Genomic DNA, 21,268 nt, shown 5'->3' on the forward strand with positions numbered 1-21,268 from the left:
TTTAAAACGTAATAAAAATGACGTCAATTATGGTGGGACAGATTCACGTGACTTTCGACGTCGAAAAAACGTGATAAACTGACGTGGTTTGGTAATAATTATGACGTCTTTTCAACGTTTTGTAAACATTATTTGGTTGCCTGGGTCGTATCGTCTTCATATTTGAGATTACTCACAGTGTTCTATTATTGCCTTCATTGATGTCTTCTAGTGCGTCTTTAAATATCTCTTCTGAGCACATATTAAAAAGTAAAGGGGATAGTACACCTCCTTGTCATATTCCGCTTCTTTTAGGTTAGATGATAGATGATGGATGTTGGTCTACTCGTATTATGACTTTCTGATATCTGGTCTATAAATCCCTGACACTCGGAAATTAACGTTACATTAACAAAACAATGGAGGAAATTGACAAATAATTTAAACAAACAGTATAAAATCAACATGTTAAAGAAACTACGTAAAAAGAAAACAATATTTACAATAAAAACCAACAAACATGTTTATCCTAATGCTATATTATTCTGTCTAAGAACTTTTTCATTTTCACTTAATAGTCCATTACACATATCCATATTATTAACAATATTCTCTAAATTCCAATGTTTTTGTAACAATGCATGATCCAAGTTAAAACAACAATGCCTAATACATTTTAAAGCTGTGGTGTGAGCTGTCGAGTGAAGTTGTGTACCTATTTCATGTACCAAATTAATTAAATATTGTTCATTTTCGTTTATACACTGAATTTCTAATGTAAAACTTGGTCCTTCATAGTCGATAAGTTTCAAACCGTATATAATTGGTATTTTGGAATTTGCTGGTCGGATTGGTCCTTTTAGGGCTAACTCGTAGGCCAATTGGGACTGCATGTCTACTCCACACATTTCATACATTTTAATTTGATGGGACGATTGCATTGCTGATAAAATCTTCTGAAAATGATGTTCTTTTATAAACCTCCAAGTGGATCTTTCAACAACCTACAAGTTTAATAGAGAGTATAAGTAAAAAATTAATAAAAATTGTTTACACAAACATACTTAATTAAAGGATGAGAATAAAAGGAAAAGTTTTCAATTCCTTGTAACTTGTATCAAAATGGAAAATCCGTATTTTTTTCAAAAACCATTGATTGTGAAAAACTTCCAATTACTTAAATTATTTGGATAAATTTTAATAACCACACTTGAAGGTATTATACAGCAAAAGATAAGAGGTAACACAGACGGGGCGGCGTACGTCGACTGAACCCCCGCTGAGATGTCGACAGCGACGCATCCCTTACTATACTTTGATGCAGTAACACACACCAGACGCTCTTAAAATTTTCGATGCAGCGGCTTACTGGCTACATATCCTGGAACCCATCCACCGCCAATCGGTTTTATGACTTCGACGGCATATCATAAATGCGTCTATCGTTGTATGACACACACGTTTGAGCTGTTTTCTAGCGAATTCTGTAGTGAGTGTTGTCAGATCGTGTTTTTGTGATGGGAAATACACATGTAGAAAAATTAATTAATAAAATTCAGATGAGACCAGCTATTTGGGATATGCGCATTGATGAATATTCAAACAAAATAATAAAAAAACCTTATTTATTATTACTTATTATTTTATTTATTTATTTATTATTATATTTATTATGCTCTACAGGCCTTGTATTTACAATTTTAGATAATACAGTTTATGCTAATAATTTATATATAATTTTATTTTATGTCTATGTAAAAATTGCTGAACTATGGTTTTCCACTATATCCTATTTTTCAGCTCCTCTTTCCAGTGTGTAATTTCCATCGATACTACACCTTCCTGAAACTTTCTTGCCGTCTTTCTCTTGGTCTACCTCGTCTCCTAGTCCCAACTGGTCTTCTGTGCAGTACCATCTTTGGCATTCTTCCCTTATCCATCCTCTCGACATGACCTGCCCACCTGATTCTTTATGACTTTGTGTATCTTGTTACACTTGGTTCCTTGTAAAGCATCCTTAATTCTTGATTGGTGCTTCTATGCCAGCCGTCTTCTGTATCTGTATTCTTTCCCCTGAAAATAGCTCTTAGCACGTTCCGTTCTCAACTCTATATCTTTTTTTCTTCTGTTTTATTTAGCACCCATGTCTCACATCCGTAGGTGGCTGTTGCTCTTATTACGGTTTTGTATATTCTGGTTTTCGTCTTTCTCGATACGTACTTTGGCTTTAATTTGAATAATTTTTTAAATCAATTTAACACCTGTATTTGCTCAGTGGCATAGAATGGAATGCCTCTTAGCGTTATAAATAGTTTTTCTTAGGTGATATGCTTTCCCTCATAACGGTGTTATTTCTTGAACACGGCTTTTTAATACTCACTAATAATTATTTTATTAATGTTAATATAATGTGTATAAAATCCCTTATAATTTCGTTCCTTTATGATCGGATGTATCCAATATCTGCGTTTCTTTTTTTCTTTAATCTAAGATAAAATACACTTGTATTTATTACAAAAGACAAATCGTCATAACTTTCAGACATCTTATCGTACAGCAGCCAACACGCGACTAAATTTGGCAACAACGAAATACAAATAGTTTAAATCGTAGCATAGCTGCCGCTGATATACCGCGCCATGTGTTTTACGCTGCCTCGACGTCGATTCGACGCGTGCCGCCTGGTGTGTCCTTGCTCTAACTTCCTAGTAATTTGAGTTATGCTTTAAAGTATTTTGGTTGCAATATTATATTTAGAGATGTGCCACATAATATGGATTGCATCATTTTGTATTTTCCTCACTTTGTATTTGATTTACATATTTTTTTGGTTTCTTACAAGGTTCGTGGTTCTAATTGGTTAAATTGTAGCGTGCAAACCCGCTACTTTATAGAATTTATTTTAATAAGAGCCACTCTGCATTTAGAGGTTCTCCCAGGTAGCTGTTGATTTTCATTTTTAGCAAATATTTATTAGTCGGTCCATTTATATTCTTTTTGTGCACCCTGTATGTACATTTTCAATTTTATATTGAAGTTAGTGATGCCTAATTTAAATTAGAAAAGTTATTTCCATTATGTCGAATAGTATTTATTGAGAAAATATTATTGTCATTTTCATTTTAAAACGTTTATTTCCAGTAGTCGTTATTTCTAGATATTTTATTCCGAAGCAAAATTATTTATCAAGCCATTAATTTTTTGTAATTTTAAAACGTTCAACTTTGCCAATTTCAATAAGAGTGTCTCTTTCGTTATCAGCTGATACTGACCTGAATTTATTTTACTTTCATAAATGCCAGGCTGGTTCCTTTTTGGTTCATTTCTATAATATCCGCCAAGTAGGTAGCATCAAGTAACTACAGACCTAATTGGTAAGTTGTTTTTGTGGTTTTATCGTTTAGGTTTCAGATCATATTTTTATTAATTGACTAACTCGAATTTGCAGAATATATTTATATTTTTACCTATTTGTATTGTAAATTTGATTCATCCAATAAGAAAATAATTTTGGGGTATTTATTTATTTTCCGTGAATGCTAATTCATTAGCATCAGCAGTTGTGTTAAATAATAATTATTTTCAAGTTTAATTTATTACGTTAATTTTATAGAAATATGTGGGATTAAATTAATTCATTTTTATTTATTTATTTAATTGTATTTTGTAATTGGGGTGTTTAAATTAAAACATTTGGGGTCTACTATTTGCTTTAGAAGTCACCTATATGATTTTCTGTGCTACTGGTGGGGAATATTAATGTTTTGTTGACTTGGGTGGTAGGGGCCCTTCATAAATTTATGCTGCGGGTTATCTACATCTTGATTTCTCTTCTAGGCACCCAGGAGAAGGGCGTGGCCCTAGCCTTAAACCGTCTGTCTTGGCCCAGAGAATAGAATGTTACCCAGAAAGTAACCACATCGTGAGTAGTAGAGTACCAGTTCCTCAAGACAGTCACCCATGGGTTCGACGAACAGTTAAATAGCTCCGGAGGCAACCACCGTACATCAAACTTCCGCCTAACGCCTCCCGAAGAAGATCTGGAGCTGTGGATAACCTAGAACAGCACCGGAAGAAGCCTTCACACCACAAGCTAAGTTTTTAATAGAATCTTGTAAGTACTTGCCTGTCAGCAGAGACAGTGTTTTTTTTTATATAAAGTAACTTCACCATGACTAGAATGTAGATCCTGAATTATAACCAAAGAAATAAGAAAATAAAGGATTTATACCGAAATTCATTCCTTTTTACTGATAGTGTACCGTATGCCTGGAGAATGCAGAGGAGTAGAATACAAGGACCCACATAAAGTCTCATGCTGGCCGTGTTGGTATTGGTGATGTTATGTCGAATTTGTTTCTTGGTCCAATGTTGGCATTTGGAGATGAGTTCGATATATCATTGTCAATATGGACACGACAAAATGAAAATTACATTTCGCACCTTTGGGGAAACACTGACGTAAGTACAAATTTGTTAATTGTTGAGAAAACGAATTTAAAGTTTTGAAAGTTAGGCCAAAAATGAGATGCAAATTACAAGAGAAAGTAATTGTCCACGGTTTTAGTTATTGCCGTATACAATAATATATAAAGGATGTTTTTAGGATTTTTCTTATAAGAGCCCTCATAGAGCCGCCGGAAAGGAGAGAAAATTAGCAAATATGTCATTGTTTCTACAAAAATTAGCAAATATATCGCTGTTTCTACAAAAATTTCATAATTTTATCATTAAATACTAATGTATCACGCTCAACTGACAATCTGACTTTGCTGTACCAAGAGAGTAGGTAAAAACGGAAATTCAACAACGACATATACCTCGTCCAATTTACTTACCGTTGCACGTCATCCGCGCCATAGCCTGTGACACGATACCAACACGAAATATCTAGGCGGTAGGTGTGTTCCCCTTTAGAATCATTTTGATTCTAACAAAGAACACACCCACCGCCTAAATATTTCGTGTTGGTATCGTGTCACAGGCTATGGCGCGGATGACGTGCAACGGTAAGTAAATTGGACGAGGTATACACGTCATCTAGCTAGAGAAATAGGGAAGAGTTACAATTTTGACTTTGTTTCCCCTGACAAATACGAGTATGTATTAGGAATACCAAAATGTTGATAACTCAATTTGAGAAAAACTTGCACTTACCTAAGTACGTGCGAGTGTCTCCCCAAAGGTGCGATTTGTAAAGAATTAATGGTTGAAGTTTAGATTTCCAATCCGGAAATCGTTCTCAAAAAATATTATTTTTAAAAATTTTGGGAAGATTTATTAACTAAGCTTAGTTTTATTTTCGAAATTGACATATTTGGCCTAGATCTTTTAGGCCACAGTATATCATTATGAACAACCTTTCCGTTTTTAATGAATACAATCCCTATTTACAATTATTTACATGTGAAATGGAATTAACTATTCTAATTGGGAAATAAGCCACAATTTACCTTGAAAAAATAATTTTATTAACGTTTCGACTTCCACTTCGGACGTCGTTGTCAAAATAATTAGATGTTACTGGATATGTTCAAATCGTGATAAGTAGTTGAAACCAGTGGCGGTTGGTATATAAGTGCTGCGGAGCTGCAGAACCACCAAAATAATCCAAACAAAATTACTTTGAAAATTAAATAAAAAATATCACTACTTATAAAATCTAAATTCATTTAGATGGTTTTCGTGCATGGCCGCCTTTATTTTAATCTGTCGTCCGTCGCATCTCATGGCGATAGCAAGTCCCACTTATTTGACCGGACCGGTGCTACTCCGAGCTGTGAACTGTTAAAGATATCCCCGATAACACCCGCTCAACCCTCGCCTACACTTTTCAGGCGACGACTGAAAGCAATATTTGAGCTGCATTTGTCGCAGTTCGAACTAGTGTGTAGAAACCTACGTTTATTGTAATTTTAAATAATCGGTGATCGCGACGCGACGACTGTTAAAATAAGTTGTCCTGCACGTAATTCGGTATTTATATTAAGTATATGAGAATAAAAGTGCTGTTCAGGATGGATGTTATTTATAATTTGATTAATGTTAAGAGATTCTTTAAATATTCTTATGACGAAAAACTAGAATTAAAATGCAAAGGACGTCCTTTGCCGGATATTAAAATCGAAAAAGAAGGATCAAGCCGAGGGAAAAATTACAAACGACAATTTAATTGCGATATTTATACGAGAAATAGTTGGATATGTGGCTGCAACAGAAAAAACGCTCTTTTCTGTTTTCCTTGTGTACTCTTTGGAGGTGATAAGTCATGGACGCAAGTTGGTGTAACAGACTTAGTACATTTAAGTGATAAAATAAAAAAGCACGAAACTTCTAAGCATCATTTGCACAATCAAATGGAATATGCTTTATTAGGCTCCGTGAATATTAAAGAACAGTTCTGCATACTGGATAAATATTCAAAAATTCAATGAAGCTGTAACAAAAAATAGGTAAGTTCTCTCAAAAATTATAGACTGCATAAAATTTTGTAGTGTTTTCGAATTGGCGCTTCGGGGACACGACGAGACACAAACATCCGACAATCCTGGAATTTTTCGCGGCCTCATAAATTTTACTGCTGAATTGGATAGAACTTTAGCACAACACTTGGAAGAATCGACGGTTTTTAAGGGCATTTCTAAAGAAATTCAAAATGATATTTTGGACTGCATGTTGGAATTATGCCAGGATAAAATTTTGGAGGAAATTCGGGAATCTCCATATCTAGCTGTCATGGCCGACGAGACTACAGACATTTCAGCAAAATCACAAATGGTTGTAGTATTTAGATATTGTCGAAATGGAGCACCGGTAGAACGATTTTGGACATATTTGGTACCTTCAAAATTAAATGCAGATACTTTAAGCAAAAACATTTTCAAGGTTTTGGATCCTATCCTGGAAAACTCAAATAATAAACTAATTGCTCAGAGTTATGATGGGGCAGCGGTCATGTGTGGACAGCACGCAGGAGTTCAAGCCAGAATCAAAGAAAAATATCCATTTGCTCATTTTGTACACTGTTACGCGCATCAATTAAATTTAATAATGTCTAAGGCTTGTTCCGAAAACTCTCAAGTTAGACTTTTTTTTGGAAATTTAAATGAAATCCCTACCTTTTTTAAAAATTCGCCACAACGAGTGGCAGTTTTAGATAAAATCGTCCAAAAGAAAATTCCTCATGGCGCTCCAACTCGCTGGAACTTCAATATTCGAACTGTTAATGTTGTGTTTGAACATCGATCTTCTTTTATCGAATGTATGGAAGAAATAGAAGAATCGTTTGATAAGGCAGCTGTCTGTAGTTCAGCGTCTTCCATTCGAAGAATACTAGTGGATCAAAATTTTGTTTTTTGGTTAACATTTTTCCATCGCATAATGCCACAAGTAGACGTTTTGTATAATGCCCTTCAAAAGACTAAAACGGATCCTTTGGAAATCAATAAAAAGGTGACAGATTTCGAAAGATACATGAATTCAGTTAGAAATTCAATAGATGATACCATTGACCAAGGTTCTAGTTTATGCGTTGAACCATTACCAACTAAAAGGTTACGGAAGGATAACAGTCCAGTAGATCATCGGAGAGCATCTATCGAAGTTTGTGATATAATCATAAATTGTGCAAATGATAGATTTGCATTTAAAAATCACCTACTTGCAACTTCATTGCTTTATCCTGAGCAATTTGATAATTATTGTGCTAATTTCCCAGATGATAATTTAAGCCTGACTTGCGCGTCATATCCAAATTTAGATAGGGAGCGCTTGAAGACTGAATTATCTGTTATTTATTTTAGAAGAGACTGTAGAGACATTAATGGGGCAATACCTTTTTTAAAATTTTTAATTGAAAATAATTTAACAGAGCCTTTTCAAGAAACTGTAAAACTGCTTCAAATTCTAATTACAGTGCCCATGAGTACGGCAGAAGCTGAAAGGTGCTTTTCGAGTTTAAAACGGATTAAAACATTCTTGAGAAATTCCATGACTGAAGACCGACTTGTAGCATTAACCATGTTGTCAGTAGAAAAAACACTTATAAAAGAAATACCAAACTTTAATGAAAAAGTTATAGACAAGTTTGCTTTAAAAAAAAATCGACGAATCGAGCTTATTTATAAAAAAAAATAATATATTTGGCTCTGTGTGTAGTTAGTTCGTAAGACCCTATAATGCAATTATTGTTGTGGCGATTTTGTTTGTAGTGTTTTTTCGTTTGCATTCCTTAGTTTCGCGTATTTATCGATAAAATTCTACTAAAAACATAAACTATAAAACAATTACTAGTGTGCCATAATGTACCATTGCTATTTTTGATATAATTGGATTTATCTTCAATTTGAAAAGAAGAAAATCGGTAAGTTCTTTATTATTTTTTAATAGATATATAATGAATAAATATATGGTGTAAAATATCAAACTAAAAGCCTCGTTGTAAAATACAACGATTAAAAGATATTGAATTAAAAAAACCAAAAAATACTGCAGAATTACCAAATTTTTGAGTCACCAGCCGCCACTGGTTGAAACACAACAAAAACAAAACAAAGAGACGCACACTCATCAAAAAAGCACATTATACTCGTATACTCTACATTTACTGAATCGATCCAGGAATAGTTAACTCAAACTAGTAAGAGTCTACTGCAACTAGTAAAAGTTGAACTAAGTTTTTTAAATCAACTGCTAGTTTTAGTTGGAGTTGACTCGAACTAGGAATTGTCAACTCTAACTGAGAATCAACTTGAACTGTAACATATACATACATAAGTACCTACCATAAAAAGGTAACAGAAAAAAATAAATCTTTCATTATGAGTTTCCCTCTCGGCATATAGAGTTTCCGCCGAGTGATTTACGGTAACGCTATTTTGATACCACAAAAAATGCAATTTAAGTAAGAGAAAATCATAGCACGGATAATCCGCAGCCAGATAATCCGCACACGGATAATTGGGGTTCTACTGTACTTATAATTAATCTACACCTATTTCTAGGTTCATGGATTGTAACTACTAGCAACAACTTAAAAATTAATTGCATTTTGCTTATTAAAATTCAAATAAGATTTAATTCACGGTTGATCATTTTTTCGTCAACCATGTTTTCATTAGAAAGCTTTTTGTAACCACATGTTTTGCTGCAGCTGCAATTTTTATGGTGTTGTCATACTATGTTCTTTGATTTATATTATCTGTAGTGTGTTTTCATCATCAGAGGGTTTTCTGGTGAGAATTTGGCTTTTCCTTCGCATTTTTTGATTTTGATGAATATTCACATCCGACATCCATATTTTACAATTTTTAATTTTTAGATTAAATAGTTTTTTTGCCAAAGTTTTATGTTCTAGAGGAAAAAATAGAACAAAACTTCTAGAGTTTAAAGGAAATATCAGTATGGAATCTGAAATATTTATAAATAATGAATGAATGAAACTTACTTTTCCAGATTTAAGTCCATTATCAGTGGCTTTTCCAAAAACACCTTTTATTCTATATGCTCGTGTTAAACGATTTTCTCGAATATATTTGGCAAACTGTGTTCCTGCTCTCAATCCAAAAATTAAAACTCCACTCGTATTCCATCCCAAATAATTTGACCAACTTACTGCTAAATCTTCATCTAAATACCTTAAAAAATAAACAATACAATTGTTATTAACAAACAATTTTTGAGACAGAATCAATTAAGTAACATCTACACAGAAGAATAAAATCGCTGAACAGAATAAAAAAAACTTGGTCTTAACAATAATAGGAAAATAAATTTCATGTATCTCAATGGACATTAGTATAATAATAATCCCACTTAAATAAAAATATACAGAGTGTTCCAAAGAAAACAGTCCACCTCGATATTTGGCAGTATTTATTAGATTTTAAGGAAATGACAAAACAGGTCGATTTTTGATCTAAGGAGGACACATTTTTACGGTACATACATCTGTCATTTGTCAAACCCCTCCCTTCCACTTCCCTCACCCCTTATTTTTAAATAGGGAATAGGGGTTGTGTGCTAGCTCATTTGAAAGGTTATTCAATTTTCTATTCAGTAATATAAACATTAACATAATTATTTATACAGTGTGTCCAAGAAATTTTTTTTTAAATAAATTAATTGACACAAAAAGAAGAATGTATGTAATTTATTTAATTCAAAATACATTCTACTGCTGTCACAAAACAGAAAAATTTTTTTTTGATAAATAAACATTGCTTTTTGCTTAATTTTAATGTTCAAGCTGCCGTCCATCTGCCTCTTGGTAAGTTGAATATTGAATTTAAGCAACAAACAATGTTTATTTATCAAATAAACTTTTGTTTCTGTTTTCTGTCAGCAGTAGGTAGAATGTAATTTGATTTAAATAAATTACATACATTCTTCTTTTTCTGTCAATTAATTTAATTCAAAATAATTTTTCTTGGACATTATGTCAATGTATAAATAATTATGTCAATGTTAATATTCCTGAATAGAGAATCTTTACCAAGGGAATAAAAGCATAAATCAGAAGAATTACCATTTTAATTTTACAAACTAATACTTTGTCATATCAATTTATTATCTTAATTATTGGGAATGAGCCACAGCATTGGCTTATTCCCAACTAAAATAGTCAATAGAGATAAGAGATATAACCAAGGATTATTTGTAAAATTAAAATAATAATTCTTCTTATTTATGGATGGTAGACTGCATACTATAGTAGCACCAAGACAAGAGTCCTTAAATCAATGCATTGTATACAGCGTGTCTACTTGAGTTGGAAACATATGGGAAACTTTTTTATTATTAAGTTTACGAAAAAAAGTTATTCTTTATAAAAAGTTCTGCATGCCCCAAAACCTAAGATTCAATTATCAGATATAAAATTTTCTCAATATTATACGAGGTATGTCAAAAAATATGAATTTCGGCTAAGGGTAAAGTACCTTTATTTCTCTCAATATCGAAAATTCTTATGATAAAAAGTTGTTTGGAATTAAAAACTAAGATGAAATATGCAATTACATGCTTCTTATTGAAAAAAAAATATTTTTCTCAAATTTATGGATACCCAACATCGTTTTTAATTATTACAAATATCATAACTCGTTTATTATTCATTTTACGAAAAAAAGTTATTCTTCATAAAAAACTTTGCATGGTCTAAAATCTAAGACACAACCATGATATATCAACTTTTATTAATTTTATACGAGGTGTGTCAAAAAATATGAAATTCGCTCAATATTATAGCACCTTTATATTTCACAGTATTTCAATTAGAAGGATGTAATTGCATATTGACACATAGTTTTTAATTCTAAACAACTTTTTTAATAACCGTTTTCAATATTGTGAAAAATAAAGGTACTTTACTCTTGAGTGAAATTCATATTTTTTGACATAACTCGTATAAAATTAATAAAATGTCATATCTGTTGGTTGAATCTTCGGTCTTAGGACATACAGAGATTTTTATAAAGAATACCTTTTTTTCGTAAAAGTAATAATAAAAAAGTTATCGTATGTGTAATGAATAAAAACGAAGTTAGTATCAATAAATTTGAGAAAAATTTGGAAAATAGTTTTTTCCAATTAGAAGCATGTAATTACATATTTGAGCTTGGTTTTTATTTCCAAACAACTTTTCATAATAAGAAGTTTCGATATTGAGAGAAATAAAGGTACTTTACCCTTAGCCGAAGTTCATATTTTTTGACATACCTCGTATAATATTGAGAAAATTTGATATCTGATAATTGAATCTTAGGTTTTGGGGCATGCAGAACTTTTTATAAAGAATAACTTTTTTTCGTAAAATTAATAATAAAAAAGTTTCCCATATGTTTCCAACTCAAGTAGACACACTGTATACGCATATATTCTAACTGTTGACATTTACAAAAGATTCATAGGAAAAATTATATAGGGTAAAAGATATTAAGTTAACAGACTGTAAAACCACAGATGCTGATTTAAAAATCTATTATACCGTATCCACAATAAAATGGTAACAGGTGAAGTAAGATAATTAAGTATATAACACCATTAAACCTCAAATACACCAGAGAAAGACTGCAGCTTAGATAGTTGGAGGAGTTCAGACAATACCCTTTATAAGTACTACATAACATAATTCATCATCATCAGTGGTACTACACCCCTAGTTGAGCCTTGACCTTCCCAAGTCTATTTCGCAAGTCGTTTTTGTCCATCGCCAACTGTTGCCAATTTGCTGTGCCAATCCTCGTCCACACCATCCCTCCATCTCAGTCTTGGCTTACCTCTACTCCTATTTCCTACTGGTATCTCTAATAAGCTTCATCTGGGTGTGTCATTTTCATTTGCTCTTGACACATATTCAGCCGATCTATGCCTACCTACTTTTATGAAAGACATTATATCTCCACCATTTAGGTACTATTTCTTTATACTTCATATAATTGGAAGCCTTCTCCGAGACTGTGCCCATAACTCTTCTTAGGATGAGTGTTCTATGCATTGTTAGTTTGGTTTTTTGGCTTAAATTTCTGTTGTTTAGCTGCTTGTTTAGTCTATATAATTGCCATGATATAGTTCTTCCAATTCTATCTTTGCCCATGCATGAAATTATTCACAAATTGCTTTTTATATTCGGTCTCGTTTTTACTCCCAGAAACTAAGTAGTATTGCAATATTAAGCCACTTGTCCATAGAAATCACAAAAGTTAAACAAGGATAAACAATAAGGCATGTCTTTGATACCTTGTTTATTATGAATTTTGACATTTATAATTTTCAGTGACTGTGACATTAACGCATTTGTTGTTTATTGTTTTATTTGCATTTATTGTTTATTTGATTTTATAAATCAATAAAGTTTATTTGGTTTTATATTATATTTCAGTTAAATACAGAAAGAGTTGCAATTCTGACTTTTGGGTCCCCAGATAACAACAAGTATTAGTAACATCATAGTGTTGATAACTCAATTTGTGAAAAATTTGCACTTGCATCACTGTTTCCCCAAAGACGCGATATATTAAAAATAGTAATTGTTTTTTATGTAATTCACTCGATGGTTATGTATTTCTCAATCTTGGGTAACATTAAATTTCTTAACAATATTAACTTTGTTGTTGTGACTTTTTTTTAATTCATTTATGTTCTATATTTATCTTTATATAGGTACTATGCTCTGTACTATACCCTGTTTTTAAACTAGGAGAAGTAATTCAAATTTATCACGCTGTAATGCTTGTTTTTAATTGATCAAACCTCAGGCTAGTTTACTCCAACTATTACGAAATTTTGACATTATTGACATTTATGGAATTTTGACACTATTGGTATTTCATAAGTTTATTAAGTTACATCAGCGATTTTTTGTGTTTTCTGTATTATTCCTTTAATTTTAAGATTTCTAGTCTGATTTTATATAAAAAGCAGTTGTTTTTAGAACTCTTTAGCAACGTATTAGTATAATATAATATTTATGGACTACCATTGAAGGCCAACATGATCAACCAAAAAAGAAGATGTATTTGGTGATTTTTCTAGTGACTTTCTTGGGTATGAATCTTTCTTTTTAGTTTACTCTTCCTGGTTTAAAAACAAAGCGTAGTAATAGTCAGTATAATGTTTAAGCTGTATGTTGAGTCAATCAATCTCCTCGATATTGAAAAAAAAATTAAACAATAAAATAACTTTATAAAATACATCCAACATGATAATAGCCATTTCCTAATTATTACATTGACAGTATACAGTGATGAGCATGCTAAGAACCGACAAAATAATGCAAAAGATGAAAAACATAATACCTTGTGAAGTAAAAAGGGATCAAACTAGTAGAGGTGTAAAATTATCAATAGGAACCTATTAATTTACAGATCATTACATAGTTTCCCACCTTTAGACGTCTGTGACAAAACATTATGTTAATAACAAGAGATGAAACTAATAGAGGTGAAAATTATCGATAGGAACCTATAAAAATTTACTTTACATTACATAGTTTCCCACCTTTAGAGGTATCGGAGGAGTATGACAACTGTCACGGAGAATTTTATAAAATTCTCCTGTCACTGTGACAGTTGTCATAGTCCTCCAATATGTCTTGCAGTGGTCGGACCAAATAAAGGACATGACTGGTTACTCATTCTCCGAAGCAAAACAACACGCGCAGGAGAGAGAGAATTGGACAGAAATAGTCAAACGACTTACATGACGCCACTACATCCTTAGGAAGGAGAAAAGATAGAAGAGGAAGATGTCTAAAGGTGGGAAACTATATAATGTAAAGTAAATTTTTATAGGTTCCTATCGATAATTTTCACCTCTACTAGTTTCATCCCTTTTTATTTAATAACATATATTATGTTTTCCATCTTTTACGTTATTTAGCCGGTTATTAGTGCGCTCATCACTGTATATCAATGATATTGCTCATCGTCGACGCATGTTTCACTTAATGTTTTGATTTAACTCATTTGAAAATTTAAAGCATGACATTGGACAAAGATAAAATGGAACAACTATATTTTATCCCTAATGTTTAAGATCAATTTTTTGTACAGATTTGTTGGAAAAAGATGATTTGTTGATGTAATACGAGCAATGCAATATACAAAACAGTGTTAATATCAATGAACTGTCGATACTGATGGAATGGACACGAAGTGAATTGAGTGCGGCTAGAATAAGAGAGCGCTAGTCAGGGAATGAGGGAAGATAATCGGCATCTTTCCTAAACAAAGTTTAGATTTGTTATTTTGCTTTTAATTGATAGTGGTAGTTGCAGGAATATATTTATAGTTTATATGTACTTAGATTTATACTATGTACTTAGAGACTGTTTTGTTGATTTGACATTGTCATTAAATGATACACATTTAATGAAGAAGAGAGTTCCAATGATCGGATTACAAATCTCGAAAATTTTGTAAGTTCCACACAACATAGCATCAGATCTTTGCAAGATATGACTCAAGTACTGTTTTCAAAAACTACTGTTGTCTCGATAGATAACCCCGCAGCAACATCTTCAATAGCAAAAGAAGCTGAGAGTTCAAAAACATAAGCATGTAAAATTTTCAGTGACAATAAAGCATATGTATTTCTATTATATTGAAATATATTTATATTTCTCAAAATTGGTGTTTTCTTTAGAATAATAATAATAATTACTCAATACATCTAATAATACAAGGCGTTTATCCCGTTTCAGCTACTCAAATTAATTTTAAACTTATTTTAATCTTGAAAATCGGTATACTTTGCAATTCAAATCCTCACGTTTTTTCCCTGACGAGCTCTGTCTCTCCCTAGGACCTCTCTCTTGTATGTTGACCGCAATCTCGCTTCATTGTTTGAATGGAACAGGCCATTCCATCAGTATTGACAGTTCGTTAGTTAATGTTGTATTACCTACCTTAAACAAGATTATAAAAAAGAAGAGTTCCTTTTGACTATTGACTTTTATAAGATGTTATTAAGTTTTGGAATGACGGATAAGTTTGTAACAATACATTTGTATTTTAATTAAAATGAAACTATTAAAATTAGTCTTAACTTCTATAAAGAGTTAATCCAGAGAACGAATAAAACATGGTGGCAGCTGATTTGTAAAAATACGGATGAGAAAACTCGAAAAATTTAGAGGTTGGTTAGTACAAAAATACAAAGTACGAAAACAGCACAGTTAAGCATCAATTGAAAAAAAAATGCCTGATAACGTTCCAGTTCAAGAATCACTGTAGATAAACCTCACTTTATCACCTCCCGAATCATTTAATTTCCATCCAAGTGATTGGGCACAATGGAAAAACCGTTTTCAGCGTTTTAGACGAGGGTGTGGCCTTGATAAAGCATCTGATGGAAAACAAATTGATGTGTTAATTTATAATATGGGGGTAAGAGCTGAAGAAATATTCTCATCATTTTCACCAGTTCCAACTACATATGATGGGACATTAAAACAATTTGAAGATTATTTTATACCCCGTAGAAATATTATCTATGAAAGGGCCAAATTCCTAAATCATAAGCAAGGGAGTGATACTGCAGAGAAATTTATTACTGACTTACATAGTCTATCAAAAACATGTGATTGGGGGACTTTAAACAATGATATGGTTTTATTAGTGTTGATTATCGGAATGAGAGATACAAGCATAAGTGACAAACTGCAACTTGATGCTGCACTTACTCTCGAAAAAGCTGTAACCTGTCTAAGACAACATGAAGAGCTGATCCGTCAAAAACAAAACCTAAATGAACCAAATGTTTCTGCTATAAGAGAACAATCAACTTACAAAAAATCACAGAAGCCCCAAAATTGCCAACAGTCAAGTAAAGGTGAGAAAACGAAAAAATGCCCTAGATGTGGATATGATTGGCATGATAAATTAGCAAACTGTCCTGCAAAAAATGCTAAATGTGGTACAGTGGTACATGCAAAAATGAAGGACACTACAGCAAGATGTGTTATAAAAATAAAAAGTCCAAAAACAAAAATGTACATGCCATTCAGCAAGATTCAGAGCCTGATAGTGACGAAAACTCTTATGTACATGAAATTAAAGCGAGTGATGACAGGAATGTGTGGACACAAAAACTACAAGTAAGCTGCAAAGAGAGAATGCTTGAACCTATCACATTCAAACTGGATACTGCTGCTGATGTAACAATGGTACCTGTCCAAGTGCTGAGTAATGTAATAAATGAACTACCTCTAAATGAATCTTCGAATAAAGTATTTAGTGCAAAAAAGCAAGAAAGATTCAAAATACTAGGTACAGTAAAATTAAAACTAAAATATAAAAATAGGGAAAATTACAGAAAATGTATTTATCTCTGAAGAGATTGATGTCCCATTGTTGAGTAGGAAAGCATGCCAAGGCTTATATTTAGTAAAAAGAATTTATTCTATAAACACTGAGACAAATTGGGTCACAGAATACTCATCATTATTCCAAGGACTAGGCAATATGGAGGGTGAATACAAAATTGAAATAAAGGAAAATGCTGAACCATATGCTATTTCTGTACCAAGAACTGTTCCAGTTCCATTGAGAGACCAAGTAAAGGAAGCTTTGGAAGAAATGCAGAGAAATGGTGTCATTGTTCCTGTAGATCATGTGACCGAATGGTGTGCCCCAATGGTAGTAAACATAAAGAAAGGAGGAAAAGGGGTCCATATCTGTGTCGATCTGTCAAGATTAAATAAAAGTGTCAAACGTCAGTTTCACCCAATTCCCGTAGTAGAGCTACAACTTGCAGAGATTAGAGGGGCTAAATACTTTAGCAAACTTGATGCAAATCATGGATTCTGGCAACTTAATTTAGCCGAAGAATCAAGAGACTACACAACCTTTTTAACCCCACTTGGAAGATTTAAATTCCAGAAATTACCTTTCGGCATTACATCGGCACCAGAGGAATTCCAGAAAAGAATGTCACGAGTCCTTGAAGGAGCAAAAAATATCTAGTCCATATGGATGATGTGCTGGTTTGGGGAAACACAAAAGAGGAACACGATGACCGCCTAAGAAAAGTGCTCGAGAGAATCAAAAAAGCACATATAACCTTGAATAAGGGCAAAACTGAATTCTGTAAGCAGAAAATCGATTTCTTGGGATTTGTGTTGTCGAAGGATGGGGTAGCACCAGATCCAGACAAGGTGAAAGCAATTGTAGACATGGAAGCACCAAAAAATGTCAAGGAAGTTCAACGCCTTATGGGTACTGTAACATTCCTAGCGAAATTTATCCCTAAAAGGAGTGAGATTATGCAATCAATTACAAGTTTAGTTTGCATTTCTATGGGGCCAAGCACAAAAAGAGGCGTTCCAGAAAATAAAAGAATTGCTTATATCAGCACCTTGTTTAACAATGTATGATGCAAATAAACCTACAATCCTATCCAGTGACGCTTCTACCAAAGGACTGGGAGCTGTATTACTTCAAGTTGAAGGTGGTCATAAGAAACCTGTAGCATACATCTCGAGGACTTTGACTCCAGCTGAACAAAATTATGCAAACATAGAAAGAGAAGCACTAGCTCTGACCTGGGCAAGCGATCGACTAAAGAGTTTTCTGATAGGAAAACAATATACCATAGAGACCGATCACAAGCCACTTATACAAATATTTAAAACTAAGCATCTCGATGATCTGTCCCCAAGACTTCAAAGGTTTAGAATGCGCATGATGCGTTATGACTACAATATTGTATATACCCCAGGGAAAAATTTATATATTGCTGATACTTTATCTCGTAAACCCATACCTTCAGAAGATGACAAAGAATTAGAAGAAGAAATCGATGCCTTCATTCATGGAGTCACTCTTGCAGGTATTCACACATCTGACAAGAATGTAACACAAGTTGCTAACTCACAAAGCAATGATCAAACCTGTAATCAACTGAAGAACTACATAATGGGAGACTGGCCTCACAAGTCTGCATTATCAGGTGATGTTAAACCATACTACCCAGTACGTCATGAACTATCAGTTGTGGATGGTATCCTTCTTAGATGAAACCGTATGATCATTCCATGTGAGCTCAGGGCAATGATGTTGGAAAAATTGCACGCTGGCCACTTTGGAATAACTAAAACTCGTCGTCATGCTCTGGGAACGATGTGGTGGCCAGGAATTTCTCAAGAGATAGAAGCCAAAGTAAGATCTTGTCCTATCTGTATTCAAAACTCGACAAACCATCATGAACCTTTATTGCCAGGTAAATTTCCAGATTATCCATGGCAAGTGATATCAATGGACCTTTTTAAAACTGAAGGAAAATGGTATATCGTCTTAACTGATAACTATTCCAGATTTTTTGAAGTACTTCCTGTTCAGAACATGAGATCACAGGAAGTAATAAACATCTGCAAAACAATATTTGCAAGATATGGTATACCACAGTTGGTTTGTTCTGACACTGGAACACAATTTCATGCTGTTGAAACATCAGAGTTCCAACAGTTCGCAAGAGAATGGGGGTTCTCTACATCGAGAAGTAGCCCACAATTCCACCAAGCAAATGGCGGAGCAGAAGCTGCTGTAAAAGTCGCAAAAACCTTAATAAAGAAGAATAAGAACAACATAGAGATAGCACTTCTGTCCTATCGAAACACACCACTAGAGAACGGATTCAGTCCATCCAAAATGATGTTTGGAAGAAAATTGAGAGATAATCTACCATCAATCGCATTAGCTGAATTTAAATCATCAAAAAAGCTAGTAAGCGCGGAGAGGAAGTACCGCTCGAAATATAAAAAATTATATGATGGAAAACATGGACCGAAGAATTTGAGTCGACTTCAAATTGGTGATTTTGTATGGATCACAGACCTGAAACGATATGGTGAAATCATTAACGAAGTTAATCCAAGATCATACATAGTTAAGACCGCCATAAGCACCATAAGGAGAAACCGTTTTCATCTGATCCCTGCTCCATATCTAAGCAGTACCGAATCTGAATCAGTATCCCCGATGGAGTATTGAAACAACTGCCAGGGATTCAACAAACAAATTCGACTCCAGAAACTACACCGACTACTCAACAACTAACATCCCAAAGACCAACAAACATTGAGAAAGGTAGTCAGGAAGTGGAAAGTCACCCAACTCAACCCAAAACGCCTGTACGACTTCCAACGCCAACGAAAACTGATGGACCATTTAATATTGAGCAGAGTAAGAATACAACGTGCTCTGGGAGAGCGGTTATCAGACCTTTACGCTATCGTGAAGACTAGTCAGTAGTTATGTTGAAGATGTATCATCTTGAAGGGGGATGTTGTATTACCTACCTTAAACAAGATTATAAAAAAGAATAGTTCCTTTTGACTATTGACTTTTATAAGATGTTATTAAGTTTTGGAATGACGGATAAGTTTGTAACAATACATTTGTATTTTAATTAAAATAAAACTATTAAAATTAGTCTTAACTTCTATAAAGAGTTAATCCAGAGAACGAATAAAACAGTTAATATACACACCATTTAAAAATCATAATTATTACCTTGGTCCGACTACTAACGGGTGGTGACTTAAATCCACATTTCCAGTATCAAAAGTTAATGACGTTTCTACATCTCTAAGCATTAAAGAAGTTACAGACTGCTGTTGTTGGATTGAGTGATCAGTGGAATCGGGAATAAGCGAACTATTTGAACAAGAATCAGAACTTAACGCAGGTACTCTAAGCTTTACATCTAATTCGCTTAAGTCTTTACACAATTTATGTATAAGCTTACTTCTAAGAGATCTTACTGATACTTCTGCCGGTTTGTAGACGCAAATAATTCCTCTTAGTGCGTTCCACAAAAGAGAAGCGTCTGCCTTCATCATAGCTTAACTGTGTTTTCTAAGGAAAGTTGTAAAAGACCATAATAAACACTAATAATAATTAAAATTTATGCAAAAGTACACAAAACAAAGAGTGCCTTCAAACTTTTACGGTTATGTTTTTATTTCTTCTTTATTTCTTATGTCTTTATTTCTTATGTTAACTTTTCATTTCTTCTTATTTTTGAGTTTTTGATGTTTAAGGTTTGTTCCAACCACAGCCACCTTTACTTAACAAGCCATGAAGTTGAAACTTGGCAACATCTAATGGTAGACCGGTTAAGTCACAAGAATCTACAGGTCGAGCAAGTCTCGTAAATTTCACGATTGCGAGCCACGCTTCACGCAACCGTGTTTGCGTACTTGTGTTTCGAGTTGCGTGGTCGTGCGAAGTTATATTTACCAAATTTAAATGTAATCGTTTCTACTGATAATAATCAGTGTTGCCAATCGCATTTCTCTAGATTATCCGATGATCGCTCGAAAAACATCCGATTTGTCACGAAAAGGTACACAAGGTCAAAAATTATTCTGTTATTAAAATCAATGTTGCCAATGTTATTCTTTTAGTAGCCTTAACAACCATCAAATAACAAAATCCGTTGTTCGTACGCCAATCAGTTATCATTATGATAATTAACATAATTAATATATTAATTAATTATTAATTATCAATTAACGTAACAATTATTAACATAATTGATTGATTAATCAATTAATCTCATAATTGTAATCAATTATGTTTTCAGCAACCCAATCAAAGTTGACATTGACAGTAATTAAATATTTGATAATGATCAGTTGATTCCATTTCTGATTAGCGTTCGAACAACCGGCCCTTTAATCTACTGAATTCTCTATTTCACCGTTTAAAAATTTTCGTTTATAGATGAAAATCTCGTATCCTAGCTGATTATTACCTAATTCATGTATGTAAATATTATTTACTTACTA

The 21,268-nt window shown here is 33.1% G+C and overlaps 1 protein-coding gene across 1 annotated transcript; it reads right to left on the reverse strand.

Moving 5' to 3' along the window:
- Positions 1-427: 427 nt before the first annotated feature.
- Positions 428-20,515, reverse strand: LOC114325207 (pseudouridylate synthase TRUB2, mitochondrial). Its single transcript, XM_028273207.2, has 3 exons — positions 19,989-20,515; positions 9,425-9,614; positions 428-983 (listed from the first exon to the last, which is right to left on the reverse strand). The coding sequence occupies exons 1-3, from the start codon at positions 20,315-20,317 to the stop codon at positions 504-506; spliced, it is 999 nt and encodes a 332-aa protein (XP_028129008.1). The 5' UTR covers positions 20,318-20,515; the 3' UTR covers positions 428-503.
- Positions 20,516-21,268: the final 753 nt, after the last annotated feature.

This window comes from Diabrotica virgifera, chromosome 7 (assembly GCF_917563875.1).
Source record: "Diabrotica virgifera virgifera chromosome 7, PGI_DIABVI_V3a".
Taxonomy (NCBI): Eukaryota; Metazoa; Arthropoda; class Insecta; order Coleoptera; family Chrysomelidae; genus Diabrotica; species Diabrotica virgifera.

What these genes read in the sequence shown, in the direction of transcription:
- LOC114325207 (XM_028273207.2), bottom strand. Translation starts at nt 20,317, where the DNA reads ATGATGAAGGCAGACGCTTCTCTTTTGTGGAACGCACTAAGAGGAATT. An exon ending in CCGTTAGTAGTCGGACCAAG is followed by an intron (nt 9,615 to 19,988) that starts GTAATAATTATG and finishes TTATTTTTTAAG; the next exon opens with GTATTTAGATGAAGATTTAG. An exon ending in ATGGACTTAAATCTGGAAAA is followed by an intron (nt 984 to 9,424) that starts GTAAGTTTCATT and finishes TTAAACTTGTAG; the next exon opens with GTTGTTGAAAGATCCACTTG.